The 24,169-nt window shown below is 35.1% G+C and overlaps 1 protein-coding gene across 1 annotated transcript in view; it reads right to left on the reverse strand.

The window, feature by feature from the left end:
- The window catches only part of LOC147069322 (chymotrypsin B-like), a 41,842-nt gene that overhangs the window by 3,830 nt on the left and 13,843 nt on the right, over positions 1 to 24,169 (reverse strand). Inside the window, exons 2-5 of the mRNA XM_085950735.1 lie at positions 14,099 to 14,264; positions 11,827 to 12,052; positions 4,666 to 4,841; positions 1,700 to 1,974 (exon numbers count right to left, since the gene is read on the reverse strand). Of these exons, the coding sequence (XP_085806861.1) occupies positions 1,700 to 1,974; positions 4,666 to 4,841; positions 11,827 to 12,052; positions 14,099 to 14,264 (843 nt within the window). The remainder of the gene's footprint in view (positions 1 to 1,699; positions 1,975 to 4,665; positions 4,842 to 11,826; positions 12,053 to 14,098; positions 14,265 to 24,169) is intronic.

The raw sequence follows: 24,169 nt of genomic DNA on the forward strand, positions 1-24,169 counted from the left end.
GCAAGTAATAACCGACTTATTGTACATATTATACAATATCACCGTATCACAGTTCACCGTGAACTGTTGTACTGCATACGTACAATATCCGGACACGATTTATTTCCAATGGCATAACAATATGATGACTTCAATAGGGATCAGTGGCGAAGAGTGGAGATAGGCTGTTAAGATCCGACATAAATAGTGTAGAATAAACTTTATCAATCATACGTATCTGATTTCATTGAACTAAGCCTACAATTTACAGACGGTGTTTGTAAGATTTTTTAAATTCAATTCAAACACTGCAAAACAATGCCATAATAGATAATAGTTAAATAATTACAAGATAAAAAGAACTGTTTATATACGTTTTTAAATTCTGTTGAACCATATAAACATGACTTGACTAGCTTAAACGATCAAAAAAATGTATATGATATGTCATATTGATTTCCATAGTAACGCACGTATATATTAATAATTTAGTTGCTAGGACCCCAGACCCTAGCAACCAATAATGGTGTCGGAATAACTTTTCATACAAAACAGAATTAACTGAAAATGAATTCAATTCTACTTAAAGATGGCTAAAAGTATTAAAAAAATGTTTTGGCATCGTGTTCTGATATATTCTAAAAGTTTCAAATGTCTAGCTAGTCGGGAAGTTAGTTAAAAATCGATTGCAAGATTTGTACCGGACAAAGAACCACTGGACAAATAAGAATACGAGCTAAGAAAAACGTTGTAAAAAAATCGTCTATCTATAAAATATCTAAAATTATGCCATTAAATCAAACATAATTTTAGATATTTTATAGATAGAGTAATATTTTTTGTCTACTATAGTTTAGTCTAGGCAGGGTTTAATGAATTTTAATAAACTAACCAACAACATATTGTGTAATATTATGTAGTCTTAATTTATCGAAAACAAATCAAATCAAAAAAAAAATGTGATTATAAAAGTGTGCACTATTTTGTCGAATGGCCCATAACATACAAAAATGACTATGGTTATGTTTAGGAATGGCTTAATTGATTTTAAAAAAAACTAACTAACACCATCTGTAAATAATTATAGTCTTAGTTCAATAAAAACAAATATGAGTAACTAACAAAATTTAATGTGCACTATTTACGTCAGATCTTAACAGCTTATCTCCACCCTTCGCTACTGATAGGGATTGTAATACTGGTATTTCAAAACCGGTATTTAATTATTTATCGATACCGAAATACCGGTAAATACATGTGTTATCGTATCCGAAAATTTGTACGTAAACAGTTCACCGCAGGACACTTATTCGTGCACCGCAGTGCGTGAAACATGAGTTCGTGTAACATTTAATCAAATGACGAGTTCTTCGTTGAACATTTCACCGTGGAGTATATTTGTACGTATGCTACAACATGTGACGAATTTTATGAGATGTCTTTACTAGTTTAGGTTAGGTTAGGGTTAATCTAATTAGAACAGTACTATTTGCAAACTATCGCCGCATTTTGTAAGATACGTACAAAATGTATTCCACGGGGAAATTTTCAACGAAGAACTAGTCATTTGATAAAATGTTATACGAACTCATGTTTCACGTACTGCGGTGCACGAATAAGTGTCCCACGATGAACTGCATACGTACAACTTACATGTAACCTTGTGTTATAATGTGCCACCCCCACGTGCGTCACTGAATACGGATAACTATTAACTTACAGTGCCAGTTTTTCCTACAACCTTGCTGAGACTCCTGTCTCCGTGCCAGAGACAGACCGGGTGCACATGCGTATTAAAGGTGACCTTCGCGATGACCAGCACTGCGATGTCTGCCATGATAGGATTATGGGAGTAGTTCGGATGCAGCAAAATTAACAGGGGAGTGCGTTTCTGAATGTCCTTTTTGCCTAAGTCAGCGATCTTGTGGATGCCGAAGCCAAGTAGTATCTTTTTCACGGACAGTGGCTGATTCCTGCATGTCACGCAGTGGCCAGCTGGAATTTAACAATATTATCATGTTAAATTTTTGGGTTGTCGCCACGTTATCGCTATAGATTGGTTTGTCGAATATTCGTTTTTGTCGAAATCCACCTTTGAATGCGGAATGATTTTTTTATAAATGGACTAGAACCATCCTTTTCTTTAAATTACTTTATAATGAATACAGCATTCATATGCTGTAAAATACCTCCATGTATTTAAATATAGGATAATGAAATTTGTTTTTCGTCTCCTGGACATTTGACATTAATTTGGTCTATTCGATAAACCAATCCAACAGCGACGACGTGTTATTTCTACCGTTTTTACCAAAAGAAGAGGAAAGGACGAAGAAGAACACGCAGTTTCAAATCTTTTACGATAACAAACACCCGCGACAGTGTTAAACATTTAATACCTACTGTCACACCCCCGAATGGTTCCCATTTGGGGATGTCTTCTCTGGGGGCCAAAGAGGCCTGACCCATTTTCAAGCCGACGCATAGTAATGAATGGTGGCGGAAAAAAAATTACGAGATAAAAAGAACTTTTTATATACAACGTTTTAAAATTTTCTGTTGAATTATTATGCTCAATATGCTCAAACTTCTACTTGATAATATGAAGTAAATAAAAAAGAAACAAACAAACAAATATAGAATACTGAAATGTCATTTTGACATTTCATTTTGATTTCCATAGTAACGCACGTATGTATTAATAATTTAGTTGCTAGGACCACCCCCTTAGCAACCAATAATAGTCTTTTACTTTTTACGGATTTTTCTCAAATAACTTTCCATACAAAACAGAATTAACTGAAAATGAATTCAATTCTACTTAATGATGGCTAAAACTATTAAAAATGCATTGGCATCGGTTCTCATCATTCTGATATATCCTAAAAGTTTTAAATGTCTAGCTAGTCGGTAACTTAGTTAAAAATCGATTGCAAGATTTGTACTGGACAAACAACCACCGGACAAACAACAATACGAGCTAATAAAAACGTTGTAAAATACGTGGCAACGTTGTTTATCCGAATGTCAAAAAAATGAAACGCTATTATACACCGTTTTTGTGGTGAGAGATAGCGCTCGTCCAGCGTACGCGCATTCGGCGGAGTCAAACGTATAGTTTTCAATAGTTTCAAAGATGGCTCGTTTCACGTCAACCAATAATATGAGTTCAGATTTTGGGTCATGTAACTAACATTTTATCGGTATAATATCATTGATTGCATACTTGCATAGGCGGTCAATTCAAATTCTTAAGTTGCAGAAACCTCTCAATCCAACTTACGCTTTCAAACCCGGCTTGATACAAACATTAAATGTAAATAGATTCTTTATTAATATTGAATTGAATAAGTTTTCCTTTGTTTTCTATTTTTAATATACTATACTACTAAAAAAATATATTACAGAAGAAATCAACAAGAGAATCATGTCTGCGAATAAATGCTACTTTGGCCTGTTAAGACATTTTAAGTTCCGCATACTATCTCACCGAACTAAAAGCACTCTTTACAAGACACTTGTAAAGCCAGTGCTCACCTACGCATCGGAAACCTGGACATTAATTAACTCTGCGAAATGAACGAGCCCTGAACATTTTTGAAAGAAAAATTCTCCGCTGTATATATGGACCGATCAGGGACGGCACCAATTGGAGGAGAAGACATAATGCTGAGCTCTACTGGCTGTACGAAAATTGTAGCGCAGTTCAATCAATTAACATTGAGAAACTGCGATGGCTAGGTCATGTGCACCGTATGAATGACAATGAACCGGCAAAGAGAGTGATTTCCAGCAATCCAATAGGGCGTAGAAGAAGAGGCAGACCAAATATACGCTGGTTGGATGGAGCTGCCAGTGACTGCCGTATTCTGAGGGTACCGAATTGGAAAGCGGCCACACTGGATAGGGACAGGTGTAGGGAGCTGTTGGAGGAGGCCAAGACCCACACCGGGTTGTCGCGCCCCTGGTGATGATGATGAAACTACACATGAACTAAGAAATCAAACAAATAATTAGTATTTTACTATTCTGTAAAACAGTTTATTGCATTTTGCTGCAAATTATGTTTCGAATGAGCCGTGTTTGCAAATAGTAGCCTCATTATGTATGTACAATATATTGTGTTTATTTCGTTTAAGACTAGATAATTACTAATTAATTGCCACATTCAAATAGCATGCTAATTATATAATATAATGGCCACCAAATCGTTACGCGCCTAGCGCGTCTTTAGCATTGAAAGACTTCTTTCAGTGCTTAAGGCTATACTTGAGCTGGGGCATGGTCAAAAACGATCGTGCCTACGTGACGCGAAGATTGTGCAAATGACGCTGTTTATTGTTCTATTACTAATAATAATAATAATAATATATTCATTGGCATATTTTCTTTTTCAAGTAAATGGGTAACGTTTTTTAGTCATCTTTACACGATTTAAGAATTAATTCCCCCGTTGCCATCACAAAACAAATTGACGTATTCACAGCTCGACTTTCGCTCTCCGATTGCCAGCCAGTCCGAAATTTCGTCGCACCTATGGTTGAAAATTATTTGCCGTTTCACTGAAGCACCGTCTTAACAATTCTTTGGGAAATTCCTGCGAGTATAAATTTCATTCTCCAAATATACCAAATGCCAATTTGTAATAAGGATATAATAAGTATGTAGTAAGAGTGTGAATCAAACCTGTAACGGCATGGTTTTGTGTAAGCAGGGTAGCTCCACACTGAAAGGCCGGCCCATTGGCAGTGACTTTGAAGAGGGTGATAAGCCATGGCCAGTCACCGGGTTGTGTTTCCACTCCCTTCACCACCAACGGCGTCTTCGACTGACCATTCAATCTTACGCCACATTTAGGCGATCTGTTTGGGATAATTAAAGATTAAGTCTAGGTTCCAACCTTCCAACATCCCAACCAGTCTAAATCTAATAGATTTGGATTCTGACAGCCTTACGTGTAGAGTTGGGTTTCGGGAATTCTCGAGAAATTTTCGAGATTTTCTATCCCGAATCTCGAGAATTTTAATTTTTAACATTTCGGGAAATCCCGGATCTCGAGAATCTTTTCTCGAGATTCGGGATTTCTTTATTATCAAATATTAAATGAAAAAACGATTTTTCTATATGAAAAAAGTGGACAGAAAACGTTCAAAGACTGATCGGGTCATTTAATACAATTAAGCCAACGGCAAGGATTTTTGTGTCTCAAAGCGTACGCGATTGTCAGATGCAGCAATTGAGAGTCTGTGTTTTTTGAAATTCTATTTGAATAAGTAATGTTTTGAATTATTTTTGTTTTCCTACTTCTATTTGTTTGTCTTCTTGCATAAATAAATAAAAATGGAATTTGTTTGTTTTTACACAGATTTTAGGATTTTTTTACAGTTTTTTTTTTAAATTTCCCGATATCTCGAGAATTCTCGAGAATTCTTTTCTGGAAATCCCAATTTCGAGAATTCAAAATTTCATCATTTCGGGAAATCCCGAATCTCGAGATTGAGATTTTCTTCGGGAAATACCCAACTCTACTTACGAGATGGTTTTCATATTAGATATTTTTACGAGAAACTATTGTTAAGGTGAATCCTCCACCTACCAGAAGCGTCTAGCGTAAAAATACACTAGCAATTTGAGACATTTTTGTTGTTGTTGATAATTTACACATAATACATAACCATGTCCAATTCAATTTTTATATTTTTTTTTTGCCAATCATGTCCGATCCTGATATGATCATATGGGCCTCCACAGAGTAGACCAAAATCTGTTAATACAAATATTGACAGATTTTGTTTTTTACGAGAAATGGATGTCAGCCACTTGCTCAACCTATTAGGTCCACACCCTGACTCACACACAAATTGAAAAACAATAGGTGTACTTGCCAGACCCAGGATTCGAACCTGGGACCCACGGCATGATAGTCCAACGCTTAAGCCGCGCGGCCACCGTAGGCGGTTTCTAAGAAGATCATAATTATGGGCCTCCACGGCGAGGAGGTTTGTGTAAACAGATTTTTGTTTTTAACGAAAAATGATTATTAGCCACTTGTTAAACTTATTAGGTCCATACTCTGACTCAAAAACCCACATTGAAAAATAATATGTGTATTTGCCAGACCCATGATTCAAACCTGACATCGATGATATTATAAGTATTCCTTTCTAAAAGCATTAAAACGAATAATATTCATTCATCAGAGATACACTTAGAATTTAAAAAAATACTTTGTGCAACATTTGTTAAGGCTAAGGCCAAATAGGCAGGTGCCTTGCTTGGTGGCTACGTGCTAGGTGGCATATCCCAGTGAACGAACGCACACTATTCTATCGCAATGGCCACAGCTTTGCGCCTCGCTACCTGAGGCGAAACAACGTGATGGTTATTTTTATTGTGTCACCTGGTGATTTTGCCATTGTCTATGGATTTTTCAAGATGGTGGATGTTACTTTAGTATGACAAACGTCAAACAACGTATATTTTGAGGTTATGAATGGGCCGCAGTATGCCCATAGATGACAAAATATTGCGAGGCAGAGAGGTGCAAAAGGATTAACCCACCTTAATGTTCCGACCAGTTGTTCCATATGCCAGCGCTCCATTGGCGAGCCAAAAGTCCGAGGACAATAAATCGTCCGATTTGTCTATGCCCTGCTACTGATCAATGAACGAATAAAAAAGTCGAGCTGTCAAAAGTCAAAAATTGCGATTATCGTAATGTCTTCTGATAACCCTATAATTTTGTGTTATTTATATGTAGACTTGCGTAAAATAATATAGCAGTGAAAACAACACAAGATTTACGTTTTCTTTTATGAATTTCATAAATAAAAATAAAAAAATAATTGGTAAATCTCTCATTTTATAATGTGTAAATTAACAAATAAATCAATGAAAATGTTTAAAACAATTACAGATTTTTTTGCGGTCCGAATGATTGCGTATTAATGTCAAATCAAATTTGCATTGCGATCGACGGACGAAGTCTGGCAACTCGGAGGTAAAATATCAAACATGTTTGAAATCCAACGAGCCTGGTCTGCGGATTAAAAAGTCCGCAGACCTGGGGTGCTCCACGCGAAAAAAAAGTCCGAAGACTGTAAATCGTCTGACTTGCGTGCCAATGGAGCGCCGGCATTAGGTGTTATTGAGCATCTGAAATGCGTATCTACCTTTCGTAACGTCTCTTTTAATTTGTTCAACAATAGATCAAGTTTTTCTTGGTTCATCCTCAAATAACCAAGAAACATTTCATTGTACTTCCGTAATTCTTTATAGAGCAGTTGAAACTCTCCAAGAGTACTTCGAGATGCATTGACATTATGCACCCAACAACAAATTTGCGAGTTTCGAAATTTTAAACTTAAATTCTCTGTAAGAAGTAGTGGTTCTGGTTAGTTTTGACAGTGCCATATCGATGTTGACTTGAGCGCTCCCAAATTTCAAATGAATTTGTACCTAAGCACTTAGCCTGCAATGTGGCACTAGTGTTAGTAGACAAGCATAACATCTAGCTCAGGACTAGCGAAGCACCTGCCTATTTGGCCTTAGCCTAAAGGATCCCATCCTATTATTACAAGTTATTTTATTATCATGCTTATTATTAAAATTTAGTTTATTAATAATTTTTATCTAATGTACCTACAGTAAAATTTTTAGACTAATTCACGGTTTTAATGTTTTTTTATATTTATTGTAAAAAACGTCGATTTTTATAAGAAATGAAAATATGTATAGCTTAAAATCATTTTAAATTCTAATGGATTTCAGTTTTGTACTATTCCGTTTGAGTAATTTTTTGCGACCCGGATTTCGCCTTTCGGCATCTTCATACGCTGTGTATAACACTCATCAAAGGTAAACACACACTGAAAACGAATACTCTTATATCTAGCTTATATAATAAAGCAATACAATAAAGTAGGTAAATACCCCATAACCTACTTATCAAGTCAAGGGTCACAATAAAAAATATAACAAACAAATTTCGAATAGTTGAAGTGTTAGTAAAAAAAAACCCATATTTTATTAATAATTAATAATTTACTCAATAAGGATATTATAATAAATCGTCAAAGCCTAATAATAGATCATTTGTACTTATAAACAATAAAAATACTACACTCAAGAGGTGTAAAATCGTCAATTCTAGGAACAATGGTAACGTATGGATACCGTAACGGAATAGTACAAAATTTAAATCCATTAGAATTTAAATTCAAACTCCATCAAGTACCTTCGGTCGATAGTATTAATATTAAAATCTTTTTATTTATATAACATGGAGCTTCAATATTGTGACTACATATAGGCATATAAATTAGATTTTATAATACACATGATCCTCTTTTTGCACGGCTATTTTGCACGGTTTCGAAATAACACGGTTTAAAAAAAGTACCGATTATTTTTAATATCTTTTATTTACTTATGTGTTGCAACGGACGGCACGCCAATGTTGTCACCGGATGCCGCCAAGACATACATACGTACATACATGGCGCCACTAGTCAGTCTCTTCGGGTTCGATATTAGAGACGCGCCGCGTGCTTTGGCGTCAGCGTCATTGAATATTTCCAGCAATGAGAGTGATTTTTCGCCAAAGAAAATTAGCAGTAAACGGGCACGTTTATTGTCAAGTAACAGAATGAATATATTTCTCGACGCTAAATTTAATTTAAATTGAAAACTATGTATTTTTATGTATACATGTTTTAATTTATAAATCTAATATATAAAAAATAATATTTGTTTGTGTGTTTGTTTGTTTGTTTGTTTGTTCGTATTGAATGCACTGCCATACCGTTCATCCGATTGCGATAAAACTTTGTCAACTTATTGCTTGCACTTTTGCGAAGAGTATAGGCTATACTAATATATAAAAATGAATGTCTGTCTGTCTGTCTGTGTGTCTGTCCCGTATGCGTTCCTATACCATTCATCCGATTGCGATGAAATTTTGGTAAGTGGTTGTATGCACACCCATGAAGGTTTCTGAATTAGAAAAATCATCATCTTCTTCTTCTTCATTCTATTTTCTTTTATTCATATGGTTCCTATACCATTCATCCGATTACGATGAAATTTTGGTAAGTGGTTGTATGCACACCCATAAAGGTTTCTGAATTAGAAAAATCATCATCGTCTTCTTCTTCTTCATTCTATCTTCTTTTATTCGTATTGTTCCTATACCATTCATTCAATTGCGATGAAATTTTCATCAGTTGTTGTGGTAACACCCGTAACGGTTTCTGAATTAGTACAACCAGCTTCTTCTTTTTCTTCATTCTATCTTCTTTTATTCGTATGGTCCCTATATCATTTATCCGATTGCGATGAAACTTTCGTCAGTGGTTGTGCCAACACCCGCAAAGGTTTCTGAATTTGTACAACCATCTTCTTCTTCTTCTTCATTATATCTTCTTTTATTCGTATGGTTCCTATATCATTCATCCGATTGCTATGAAACCTTCATAAGTTATTGTGGTAACACCCGTAAAGGTTTCTGAATTAGTACAGCCATCTTCTTCTTCTTCTTCATTATATCTTCTTTTATTCGTATGGTCCCTATATCATTCATCCGATTGCGATGAAACTTTCATCAGTGGTTGTGCCAACACCCGCGAAGGTTTCATAATTTGTACAAACATCTTCTTCTTCTTCTTCATTATATCTTCTTTTATTCGTATGGTCCCTATATCATTCATCCGATTGCGATGAAACTTTCATCAGTGGTTGTGCCAACACCCGCAAAGGTTTCTGAATTTGTACAACCATCTTCTTCTTCTTCTTCATTATATCTTTTTTTATTCGTATGGTCCCTATATCATTCATCCGATTGCGATGAAACTTTCGTCAGTGGTTGTGCCAACACCCGCAAAGGTTTATGAATTTGTACAAACATCTTCTTCGTCTTCTTCATTATATCTTCTTTTATTCGTATGGTTTCTATACCATTCATCCGATTGCGATGAAACCTTCGTCAGTTGTTGTGGTAACACCCGCAAAGGTTTCTGAATTAGTACGACCATCTTCTTCTTCTATTAATTGTATGAGTTCCTATTCCATTCATCCGATTGCAATAAAACTTTCTTCAGTAATTGTGCCAACACCCGCGAAGGTTTCTGAATTAGTACAATCGTCTTCTTCTTCTTCTATTCGTATGTGTTCCTATACCATTCATCCGAAGGCAAAGAAATTTTGATCAAGTGTTGTGCTCACGCCCGCAAAGGTTTCTAAATTGAGACAACCATTTCTTCTTCTTTTTCATCTATTCTATCTTCTTCTATTCATATACGTTCTTATACCATTCATCTGATTGCGATGAAATTTTTGTAAGTTGTGCGCACACCTGCGAAGGTTTCTAAATTAGTATTATATAAAATACAAAGTTTGTTCCATCCAATTTTGGTTTGTTACTGCATATTAATAACATTAATAACGTTTGCATATTTTGGATTCGATTTTAATTTAGTGTTCTTTTGTTTGACCTTTACTCCTATTAGAATTATTTTCATATTGATATATTGTATTACACAGATATTTTAATATTAAAAAAATAATTACCTCTTATTATTTTTAAATATCTAAGATAAATATAACCACGAAGCGACCCTGTGTGAAGCCGGGTACTTCAGCTAGTAATAAATAAATTCTATTTATTTTTGAGTTCATGAATTTCGTATTTTGAGTTGATTTTAAGTAATGGAACCTATCTACCATTTTTGTATGGGCACCTTATCTTTTTTAAACGTTTTTGTTTTGCACGGTAGTCTTTGAAACGTATCCTCCGTGCAAAAAGAGGATCGGGTGCAGTGGCGGTTTGATGACTTTCTAGGTGGTGGGGTTCAGCCATTAATTATTAAATCTACATACCTACCTACTTTCTCATATTATACAGTATTTATGTAGCAAGCTACTTATAATAAAATGATTATCTCAGTCGTTACTTAATCACACCTAAAAAGCGTGCTTAAAAATATTAACTTAATTAATAATAATGATTATTATAGACTTACCATTATCAGTTTTTAACAACGACATACAGCGAGCGTTTTTACTCATGTAGGGGTCATTTGATTCGCTCCCCAATATGCGTATACAGACCTACAAACTTATCTGGAGAATGAGATGGGGGAGCCATTGTCGAAAACTACCCAATCACGACTCGTAACTGTCAAAATCTGACATTCGAATGACGTTTTTCAAAATGGCGTCTTATGGTAGTCCATAGTTCCATTTTTAGCCATTTTCCAGATAAGTTTGTAGGTTTGTACTAGCGCTAAAGCATTCGCATCCTTTGTAGAACGAGATTTGTATCGCGAAAAAAAATAGACGCCATAGTTTTCATAATTTGTCCGGTAGAAATAAGGCGTATTTAATTAAATTAATTATTTTAATACCGCGTAATCATCATTATGATATTACACAATTTACAATCATTGCTTTAATCACACATAATAATAATAAATATCTATATAAAATTGCAACGGGCTTTGATGGATAATAATGATAAAAATATAGGACATGTATTTTTGACCATGATAACGATGTGGGGATGGTCCTTACGAACCCTTAAGTTAGAGCCGCCCCTGATCGGGTGTATACATAAAATGGATTTCAAGTATTTCATTTTTATCTCTGTGTCTTGTAGATAAAATTTCACCGGAAACTTATGATAACGTATTATTAATAACTCACGAAGACAGGCTAACCAAGTGGCGACTGGCGCAGTAATATATTATATTATGCAAGAAGCTCTGTCGCCGATCCTTCATTCGGCCGCCTGTGTGCTGCACACATTGAACGTATGAACTCGGTTAGCTATAATTTAATATGGAATCATACCCTTTATTCTTGTTCGAAACCGGGTTGGCACGCTTGATTCGCTTATTGGTTGCTTGAGGGATGATTTGTTTGTAATGTTGATTACTGTGGTGTCGAAACGCGTTTGTGGGGTTGTCTGGGATCACAGTACCAGCCATGGTGATTTTTCCATCCACCGTGTCGCCAGTCGACAATGTGTGGTCTATGTTGATCGTCGTCACGTGTTCATTAGGGCCATCGTTGGCATCTGTAGAATGTAGACGGAAAAGATACAAGTATTTATTAGATATTAGCAAATCACCCTCTCTAACAAAGGTAGAGGGTGAATGTTGGAGGTATCAACACCGGTTTTAAAACTCCAAAATACCGGAATTTTCGGTATTAAGAAAGCACACTCGTTTACGTTTTTGAAAATGAATTATAAGTTATGTGCTGCTAAAATGCAAATATATTGAGTGAATCCAACAGAGGTGAAAAAATAATAAAACAAATTTTATCAAAATATATTTATCTTAGATTATAGAAAAATATAGATAGAGCTATTGCAAGTGTTTGTCCCTCAAAACATGACGAACTTTTTCACGCACTCCCTTCACGCTTCCTCCGCGACCCTTTCCTGGATTATTCGAAAATATGTGTGACTGTGTGCGTGTCGTAGTGTTGCCAGATATCGAATATTTATTTCAATGTTATAATTTTACAAGCGATGTTTTTATAAATTATATTATGGCAACACTGGCGTGTTGGCTATGCACTTGGTAAAACATTACTCACTAAAATCGGCTCATGCGGAGGGCTTGATATTTATATAAGTAATTGTCGCGATGAATTATCATAATATTATTTCGAAATAGAAAACATCAATGGCAAAAATGTTCAATTATTATTCTATAATAATTATTGATGACTGTACAAGCGTTGAATTTAAGAAGCATTTCCTGCAGCCGGACTTATTTGTACTTGATGAACTTTTGAAGGTTTTAGTTAAAATTATCAATATATTCAAATTATTTGTAAAAAGTCACTAGTTCTACAATTATGATCAATACATATTTTTAAATGTCAACATAATAAATGTAGGTATGTAGATTTTTGCTATAAAATAATATTTTTAAAAGATTTAAATAGCTATTGATAAGCACCTTCTTCTGTTTTTTTAATGTTTAAAAAATACCGGTATTAATATTCAATAAGAAATACCGAAAAACCGGTATTGAAATTTTCATTCGGTATTTATTTATTTATTTATTTAAGAATACAAAACATTGTGGACATAACAAATCTAAATTCAAGACGTACACAACATGAGATTTACATTATAAGTCAAACATTACCCTCACAAGAGAGAAGAGAATATAGAAAAAGAAATATATATATAATAACAATAATAATAACAAAAAAAAAAAAAAATCAAAACATACTTAAGTATAATTTAATACAGAAAAATATAATTTTTGAGAACGGAAAATATACAATTTTATACAGAAAAATACAGTTTCAAAAATACATCATTGAAAATGTCTATGTCTTTAGGGAGCGCATTTACTAGTCTTGCACCCCTCGCTAATGGTGCCTGATAGGCTTGACACGAGGAAACGGTTCCAATCCAGAATAAATCATGACTGCGACCACGTAGGTAATTGACAGGCGCATGGAAATTCAAATTCATTAGGACACCAGGATTGGAAACCATCCCTCGCGATAACAGGCAAAAGTGTTTCAACAGCAGAAGAGACCGACGAGATTCAAGAGAGTGAAAAGTAAGCATGCCTTGTAGAAAGGCAGTCGGAAAATAATCATCTGACGAATTATCGAAAGGAAAATAGTTAAATGTTTTAAAATAAAGACATCGAAGAAATTTCTTCTGGACGCGTTCTAAAATAAGCGTATAGGAAACCTCATAAGGACACCAGATAATCGACCCATATTCAAGAATGCTACGCACTAATGAGACGTAGAGTGTACGTAATACATTAGGATTCTTGAATGGTTTGGATTGTTGCATGATGAATCCTAGAAGCTTACTCGCACGTAGAGCCGTGGAAGTTATATGCGAGTGAAAGGATAATGAAGAATCAAAAATTATCCCAAGAGCTTTCGCCTCAGATTGACGTTTTAAAGAATTTTTTGACATAATATAATTGTATTTAATCGGAGTTCTTGACCTAGAAAAAGTAATACAAAAGCATTTGTCAGTATTAAATTCTAATTTATTCTTTTTTGACCAACTTTCAATTGAAATCCTTAGTACGTAGGTTGTGGTATAAGGAAACTTATTTAATTAGTGATTTACCTGGTGGACTGGAACAATACTCTCGCCCGTTATAGACGATGGAAGTGACTTTTGGCAGTGGTGAGGGCAAAGAGAAATGCACCTTGTAGCTAAGCACAGAACCATTGAGGAGTTGTTCTTGGATGATCTTATTTTCCTCCAGCATTTCAATCTTTCCTACGTAGGGCTGAAATACCGAAATATTGACTATAAACATGCCAAAAAAGCGTGAAGTGCCATAGCTTTGACAGAAAATAAGATATATTTAGAAAACATATCTCTAAAACAAAAAGTCACCTAATACTGACAATCCTTTCATAATATATCGCAGCGCCACGACGGCGGCCATGACACTTCAAGTTATAATTTTCGCACTCTGTAAATCGCAATTCTCATTTCCATTTCAATGAATACAAAAAAATATTCATCAGCATCACGTCACTTCAAAAAAATTTCCAAACTTTTGCAAAGTGGTTTCATAGGCCCTGGTCAAATTCAAATTAGCAATACTTGATGCGAGTAAAAAAATAATTGTTTTCAATCATCCGTTTTTATCAGCCGGCACTTGACTTAGCATCAAGTAGAGTTGTTTGCGTGCGAAAATCCTTAAAGAAACCTTGATAGTAAATGCGAGGTATCCATAAAGGCATTAGCACATCTATTCTATACACAAGACTGCTATCGGCCGCTATCGAGGGTAGTTTTGTATCGAAATATTAGCACTTATTGTAACAATTACAATAAGTGCTGTGTTTTAAGGCTATACCTCAGTTGAGGCATGGTCTAAAAAGATCGTGGCTAGGCGATGCGTGGATTGCGGGTCGCGGGAGCAAATGACGCATGCCGACCGAAATATAATTTGTCATATAAATCTAACATGCGTCCATTTAATGCTCTGTTTATTATTCTATTAGTAACAATAATAATATATTCATTGACATGTTTTCTTTTTAAAGTAAATGGGTAATTTAGTCATCTTTACACGATTTAAGAATTACTACCCCCGTCGCCATCATGAAACAAAATGACGTATTGACACCCCGACCTTCGCTCTCAGACTGCCAGCGAGTCCAAAATTTTGTCGCGCCTATAGTTGAAAACTATTTGCCGTTTCACTGAAGTATCGCCTTAACAGCACGTCTCTTGGATGTGCTAAATTTTAGAGCGAGATAGACAGTTTTGATTGTTTATACCAGGGGAAGTCAATCTGGTCCCTACCGTCCACTAGTGGGCGTTCCAGCTTTCATGGTGGGCGGTAGGGGTTTTAAAAACATTTTCCCTACCTCATATCTTGTGGAATCAGCCTTTAGTGCTGTTATCATATTATGACCAAAGAAAGAAACCGCCTGAATATTGCCGAAAGAGGAGACCTTCGTTTGTTCCTCACAAAAATTGAGCCAGATATCCAGTATTCTGTTTCGCAGCATCAACCTCAAGGATCTTATTAATAATTAAATGTAATTTTGTCAGACTTCATGCTTATATGTATGCAAAGTAACTACAATAAGTTGTTTTATAAAGATTTATTCTGCCAAACTTAGCGAAAGTCTTACATAAAGTATTTGGTAAGTAATTATTATTGTGTGCTTTAACTTGCTGTAACTCTGCTTTATAAATTTCAAAAAGTAAAGTTACTTCCCTACTTTATAAATCACTATTATTGTGGAACCGGTGGGCGGTTAGAAAATTTTACTACTAACAGAGATACAAAAGTGTGCGGTAGGTATGAAAAGGTTGACTACCCTTGGTTTAGTCGGCTAACTTATTGTAACAATTATAATACTTCGATACAAACATATTATGAAAAACTACCCTTGATAGCTGCGGATAGCAGTCTTGTGTAACGAATAGATGCGCTGGAATAAAAGAATAAATAATTACAAGATAAAAAGAACTTTTTATATACTTAGTTTTAAAATTTTCTGTTGAATTATTATGCTCAATATGCTCAATTTTTTACTTGATATGAAGTAAATAAAAAACAAACACATATAGAATACTGAAATGTCATTTTGACATTTCATATTAATTTCCATAGTAACGTACGTATATATTAATAATTTAGTTGCTAGGACCACCCCCTCAGCAACTAATAATAGTCTTTTACTTTTTACGGATTTTTCTCAAATAACTTTCCATACAAAACAGAATTAACTGAAAATGAATTCAATTCTGCTTAAAGATGGCTAAAAGTATTAAAAGAATGCATTGTCATCGTGTTCTGATATATATTCTAAAAGTTTCAAATGTCTAGCTAGTCGGGAAGTTAGTTAAAAATCTTCAATCGTCCAATACAAATCTTGGACAAACAAGAAAAAATGTGTACTGGACAAACAAGAATACGAGCTAATAAAAATGTGGTAAAACCATACCTTAGGTAGCGTAGCGTTAATTGACAACGTCAATTTTAGTGTGATTGTAGTTCCTAATGGTGGAGCAGGCAACTTGACAATCCCATAACCCTCTAATCCGTTTGTCTCATATCTGAAGATACTCTGACAATGAGACGTGGAGACTTGACCCTTCACATTCATCAAGAGAAACATAATTACCGAGATCGACTTTGTTGAAAACATTATTAATAAACACTGAAACCGTTAGTAAATAACTAATCTACAAGATCAGCAAAACTACAGATTTTATATTCAACTTGCAAGAGCACCCGGTAGCATGAATTGGTACCGATAATTTTGTCTATAAGCTGTGCATATTTCATCAACGTTAATCTAGTAATTTTTCAGTTTATGTTTCATAGATTAACGTTAATCAAAAGGCAAATATTTCGATATCATAGACAAATAATTATTTTTTACTATTAGTATAGATAATATTATAAATATAACTCTTGAAAAGACACGTCCACACCGCACTAAATGACAATCGTTACTGAAAATGAATTGGTATAAGGTAATTTCCACATTCAATATATTGCCTTTTCAAGAATCCTACAACTAGAGCAGAAAATGTGAAAACAGGTTATGAAAAATTATTATTTTTACCAGGTAGAAAGCCCAATAATTAAAGATGTACGGAAAATATATACAGTCGAACTTAATTATTACGATCACGGAAATAGCGAGATCTCGGATGTAATGAGGAAACATTCGTTGACATTTTAATTTACAATTTTCTCCATATATTTATTCACTTTTATAACGAGCTACTTCTTGGGTATACCGATCAAAACTATTAATGTGTCGATCGTTTAAAAACAACATTTTTGACCCTAAGCAATAAAATCCAAACGGGAAGTTAACTAGAACGATGCCGCCGGGATCGGATTGCGTTTATGACACTAGTTAAGTGTCTAAGTAGCTAATAATTTGTGTTTTCGCCGACAACATTGAAAAAGCATCCACGCATATGGTTGAAATTGCATGTAAAAAATTCAAGCTTTGTGAAGTCAGAAGGTACCGTGCAGCGCGCGGCTGCTCAGCACTTCATTACAATAAACAACTTCTTTTGTAGTTTATGAATGCCATGCTTGTTTCGGGGATTTTTACGATGGTTTTCAGATATTTTATGTTATATGCTGAAATAGAACGTGGCGCGAAAAATGATGTAGACGATATAACGAGTAATGCTTATAACGAGCAAATTCAGTCGGTCCCATCTTCCTCGTAATAACCAAGTTCGACTGTAAATTATTTAACATACTCGTACATAATTTGAAAACATCCCATCTTTATAAATACCCACCAGAAAAAACCTTGAACCTGTAACCACTGGATTTGCGCCGAATTACGACGAATTTAACTAATGGTTCTTAAACATACATAATTTTGAAAAACACTTTCGTAGAAAATATATTATAACCAATAGATAAAATCTTTTTGAAAAAAGTAAGCCACCCCGGCAGGGAATCGAACCCTGCATCTTCCGGGTTTATGTCCCATCCGCGCATTACCTCTATGCTACGCAGTGACATACTAATTGCGACAAACTTTAACTATTGGCCACTTTTAATCAGCGCTCTTCTAAATCAAGCTACTTTGGCAATCGATTTTTGTTTATTAAATCAAAGTAGACACCTATTACTTCAATTACTAACCCATGTCATGGATTTCTCCAATGAAATGTTAATCTAAAAGTATGACTGATAAAGTTTAGTGTGCAATATTTATGTCGAATCTTAACTAGGGATTGCAATACCGGTTTTAAAAATCCAAAATACCGGAATTTTCGGTATTAAAAAACCATATTCGTTTAAGTATTTGAAAATGAATTTTAAGTTATGTGCTGCTAAAATGCAAATAATATATACTCACTGAATCAAATAAAGGTGAAATAATAATAAAACAAAATTCATCAAATTTAATATATTGTATAATTATTGATGACTTTATAAGCGTTGAATTTAAGAAACTTTTCCTGCAGCCGGACTTATTTTCTCTTGATGAACTAGTCTTTTTGAGGGCTTTTGTTAAAATTATCAATATATTCAAATTCAACATCATAAATGTGGGTATGTATATATGTTTTTGCTATAAATAATGTTTTAAAGATATTTAATGGCTATATTTACTGATAAGTACCCACTTCTGTTTTACTTCATATTTAAACCAATACCGGTATTCAATAAGAAATACCGAAAAACCGGTATTGACATTTTCATTCGGTATTGCAATCCCTAATCTTAGCCCCTCACCACTGACTGAGATGTTTTCAAATTATGTTTGTTTAATATAATATAGAATGTTACATCGCAAATCACGTGAAATATTATTCGTTGAATAAAAGAAATAGTTTATATATATTATTCTTGGTAATTATTAGGAACTATACCTATCATCATCGTCATCCTCAGGGGTGCGACAAGCCGATGTGGGTCCTGGCCTCCTCCAACAGCTCTCTCCACCTGTCCCTATCCAGTGTGGCCGCTTTCCAATTTGGTACCCCCAGAGTACGGCAGTCACTGGCAGCTCCATCCAACCAGCGAATCTTTGGCCTCCCTCTTCTTCTACGTCCTATCGGATTGCTGGACATCACTCTCTTTGCCGGTTCATTGTCATTCATACGGTGCACATGACCTAGCCATCGCAGTCTCCCAATCTTAATTGATTGAACTGCGCTGCAATCTTCGTACAGCCCGTAGAGCTCAGCATTATATCTTCTCCTCCAATTGGTGCTACTATACCTATAATGGTATATTATATTTTAGGAAGTTGCCTCATGTAAATTAATATTGTCTAAAGTCCATCTATAAAGTTAGTATCCATCACAAGGAAAATGTCATGAGTATTTATGTAAGTATTATTTCCACAATTAATAATAATTGAAAACGTCATCCAAATGACGAATCCAGAATATCTTGTAAAACCTTCCAATAGATCCTTTGCATGCTTTATAAAATATTCCTCCATTTGTATATTGGGTAACCGGACAAAACAGAACATGACAAAACAGAACAGCCAGGGGAAAAATGAAACATTATTTTTTGTGGAATCTATTTAGGTTAGGTCATTATTTCGTTGTACTTAGTCACCCGATTATTTTGAACATACTATATTGATTAAGATGAGATATCCTAAGCTTGCCGGCAACACCGAGTTATGTCCCGTCAGCGCTCTAAATGGACTGGAACGCACCGGAGCGCAGCTTTTGTATGCGGGGCCGACAACATTATTCCCTAATCTTGCTTGCCACAAGTTAAAAGATAGTCACTTCATTTTGTCGACTGAGTTTGGTAGGTATATTTCTATATAATACGTACAATTATTACATAAATATGTAAATATTTTCGGAAAATTATCGAGCGCTCCGGTTCGTAAAATCTTCCATTTCGAGCGCTGTGTCATGTTTATTTGAGACTTTTTAGTGATTAGGAATGCAGAAATTAGGTATATAATTTGATTTATAATGGCGTATTGAAAATCTGTGCTATTAAAAATCTATAAACATAATAGAGATAGGACAATTTCAATATTAAATTTATATTTTTCCTGAAAGGTCATAGTTATATTTATCGTTGTTCTGTTTTGTCATGGAACCTAATATATTATATTCTGCTGATGTCCAATTTGCTGTAAGTACACCTCGCTATCCTGGGTCAGTCGTATCAGATCCTTAAAGCTTTGGACATTGAGTCACTTACAAAGGTTACGCAGCCAAGAGAATATACCTATGCTTCTGCTGCCCTCCTCCTTTCCTTTTCGGAGTAATAATCGCACTTCTCATTGCGTCCAATTTGCCAAAAGGGTAATACTATATCATCATCATCAGCCGGGGTCAATCCACTGTTGGATGAAGGCCTCCCGAAGCTTCTTCTAACTCTCTCGGTCCTGTGTTATTCGCTGCCATGTATTTTCGCCGAACTTTATCAGTTCGTCAATCCAGTGGCTTTTAGGGCGACTCTGTGGCCGTTTCGTGCCCCTTGGGTACCACTGGATGACTAGATTTGTCCAACGATTGTCTCTTCTTCGAGCTATGTGTCCAGTCCATCTCCGTTTAAGGCTTTTGATAAACTCTATTACATCGCAAACCCTTGTTTGCTTCCTTATCCACTCATTTCTCTTTTTGTCCTTTCGCGTTACGCCCAGCATGCACCTCTTCATACCACGTTGTGCTACTCTAAGTTTCTGGATCTCTCTTTTACTTAGGGTCCATGTTTCACAAGCATATGTGATCTCGGGAAGCACACACTGGTTGAACACTTTGTGCTTTAGTCACAGTGGAAGGTCACTTTTGAAGACATTATTTAGGCGGCCAAAAGCACTCCAGCCTACCTTTACTCAGCGAACAATTTCATCAAATATACATAGGTACATCTATAGACACTTGTTGTCCCAGATAGATGTAGCTTTTCACCTGTTCGAGCTGAGCGCCATTGATGAGGATCTCTTTTTGGCCCGCAAAGCAGTTGAACATGACTTTCGTCTTTGTTACATTTATTTTCAAACCTACTTTGTTGTTTCATGTTGCTTCAGGGTAAAAACATGTATTGTCTATGGTCTAAATTCACGTCAGACTTGACACTCTTGATAGTGCATAGAAATCATAAACCAAAAGTCTCCCCCTGTGAAATACTGGACGAATGGATGGGCGCTATAAGCAACTCCAGACAAAAACAGACGCTCTTTAGAGTTTAAAGTTTTTAATCAACGATAGGTGTCTCAGTTTGACATTTGTGTGACATAACATGTTCTTCTCCTGTTAGTAACCTTCATATAAGTTAAACGGTTATGCGCCAGCTCATTGCCGACTCAAGTAGAAAGCCGATACATTCACACGACTGTTCCTAATTTTTCCGCCCCTCCCGTTGCTGTCTATGGATGACCTGGCATTGTTCTATAGAATGCTCGTACTGACGTGTCTGTCGTGTTCACTTGTCGGAGTATTCTTAGTTTCAGATTATTTTAACATATCTTGGAGACCTTGGATTTCATCTGATTTAGTGGTTATCTGTTATTAATAATTACGATCAAAGTAATAGGCCATTCATGGACTGAAACCGTATGCGGTTTCGATTCGTGTGCCATACTAAACTTATGATTTTTGTTTATGAAAATATATTTTCACTAAATTTGTAAGTGTAAGTGTATGGTATAAACGGATACGATCAGATGCTTATAATATACCTACTTTGTGAAAATATATTTCCATGAACAGAAAAGATAAACTTAGTACGGCACACGGTTCGAAACCGCATACGGTTTCAGTCCATGGATGGCCTATAAGTAAACTTCTTCTGTGTATAATAATATCATAATACACTAGGACGTTTATCAATGTGACAGTCGATTCTAAACGACAATAACTAATAACTTATTTATACTCTTCGGTCATGAATACCAAACTCTGCTTGCAAGTACGTTATCAATAAAAATAGAATGGCAGTAGACCACTCGTTCCTTTTGAAAAAACTTATGCTCAGGCTTTATTAATCTAAAGATGGCGGTGATCAGGTATATAATATCATGGGGTCCCGGGCTCGAATCCCTGGTCTGGCAAATTCACGTGTTAGTTTTCAATGTGTTTTTGGATTCAGAGTATGGACCTATTAGAATGAGCAAGTGGTTAACCTCTATTTCTCGTAAAACACAAAAATTTGTTAAATATTTTTTGAAAATCTCAGCCAATCGCGATCTGGCTGTCTCTGCTGATTGTTCGGTCCTTAGTCTTAGGTGACCGCGTAATTTAGTTAAACCTGCAGACTCTTACGACTGTTACTCAGACGTTGCCCTTCAGGGCTTTCTATAGTATATACCCAGGGCTCAAAATGGACCATAGCGCACCGGAGCGCCGTTCCGGTTTGTGAAATTAGTAAAACTATCTCATAGACTACATAGACTCTGTCTCATGAAAAAAAAATAATTTGACGATCTGACCTAGATAGACCATATCGTCGGTGTTTTGTAAAAAGGGCGAATCAACCATTTTGCCGAAATCTAGATTTTAATGAGAAAACAATATGTATGTCACTAGTTGTTGTGTAAAAACGGCGAATTTGTATCTCCACACAGGAATATCCACTTAGTATTACGAATAAAATGCGAATGTGACATACTAGGCTTTTTAAAATATTATAATACTAGCTGAGCCAGCTGGCTCTCGCCAGTCTGTCTCGCTAGGTCTTGCAGACAGCTTTTCATCATGGTGACTTGGTGTTGGATTTTAATATAATAATTGTAAAGTGTGTATAGACGGCGCCATAGTTTTCCCTTCGGGATGGATTTTCATTCACGTCAGACAATTGAAAATTTATCTGATTTGTCAGTTTTACGATATGCATGTCGTCACTGCAAATACAAATTTGGAGTCATGTGCGTAATCTATTCTGGAGTCTGGCCTTCTCAATATCATCTGACACCATTTCAGGCTGCTAAGCCTAGCAAAACAGCTGGCAATCGCCGATTGCTACCACTGTCATTTTAATTTTAATACAATATATGTGTAGGTATGTGCATTTAAATATGATAAATAGTTATACATCTCAATCGTGATTATCATAAATAGCGATCCAATATAACGCGAATATTAATCTCTTTCGGGTCCCATTTACATAATAGAAAAAGGTTAGCAGCATAAAAATTAAATTTAAACATTATTTTGTTTCATTGTCTATAAAAAATAAATGCTTGGAGCCACAGAATAATATTTTAAAAATCATATTTTGTTTTAAAAATTAACCTTAAACAATATAGTTTCCCGGTGCGGGACATTCATATCGAGACAAATGTTGATAAATAATGAAGTAATACATATTATATCTGATAAGAATAGGAATTTATAAGACCTAAAGATGTGGAATCAGCTTAAAAAGGCCTTCATCCAGCAGTGGATTGATACAGGTTGATGACGATAATGACGATATAAATGGGTAGGTATATAAAATCACAAATTTAAAAAAATATTGCAGTTTATATGACAAAGAAGAGTAGAATTAGGTTGGGATAACCTTCATCCAGCAGTGGATTAATCTTGGTTGACGATGATAATGACGATATTATGAATGTGAAAATATAATATCAGCAATTTTGATAAATACAGCAATTCATATAACAGAAAGGAGTAGAATCAAGCTAGGGAGGTCTTTATTAAGCAGTGGATTGGTTTAGGTCGATGATGATGATGATGACGATGACGATATGAATATGTAGATAAATATGATATCACCGATTTTGATAAATACAGCAATTCATATGACAGAAAGGAGTAGAATCTGGCTAGGGAGGTCTTTATTAAGCAGTGGATTGGTTCAGGTCAATGATGATGATAATGATAATGACCATATGAATATGTAGATAAATATAATATCACCGATTTTGATAAATACAGCAATGCATATGACAGAAAGAAGTAGAATCAGGCTAAGGAGGTCTTTAAGTAGTGGATTGGTTCAGGTCAATGACGATGATAATAACGATATGAATATGTAAATAAATATAATATCACCGATTTTGATAAATACAGAAATTCATATGACAGAAAAGAGTAGAATCTGGCTAGGGAGGTCTTTAATAAGCAGTGGATTGGTTCAGGTCGATGATGATGATGATGATGATGACAATATGAATATGTAGATAAATATAATATCACCGATTTTGATAAATACAGAAATTCATATGACAGAAAGGAGGAGAATTAGGCTAA

Source organism: Rhyacophila brunnea, unplaced genomic scaffold (assembly GCF_057557595.1).
Source record: "Rhyacophila brunnea isolate RB1 unplaced genomic scaffold, BYU_Rbru_1.0 scaffold_23, whole genome shotgun sequence".
In the NCBI taxonomy this organism is placed as follows: Eukaryota; Metazoa; Arthropoda; class Insecta; order Trichoptera; family Rhyacophilidae; genus Rhyacophila; species Rhyacophila brunnea.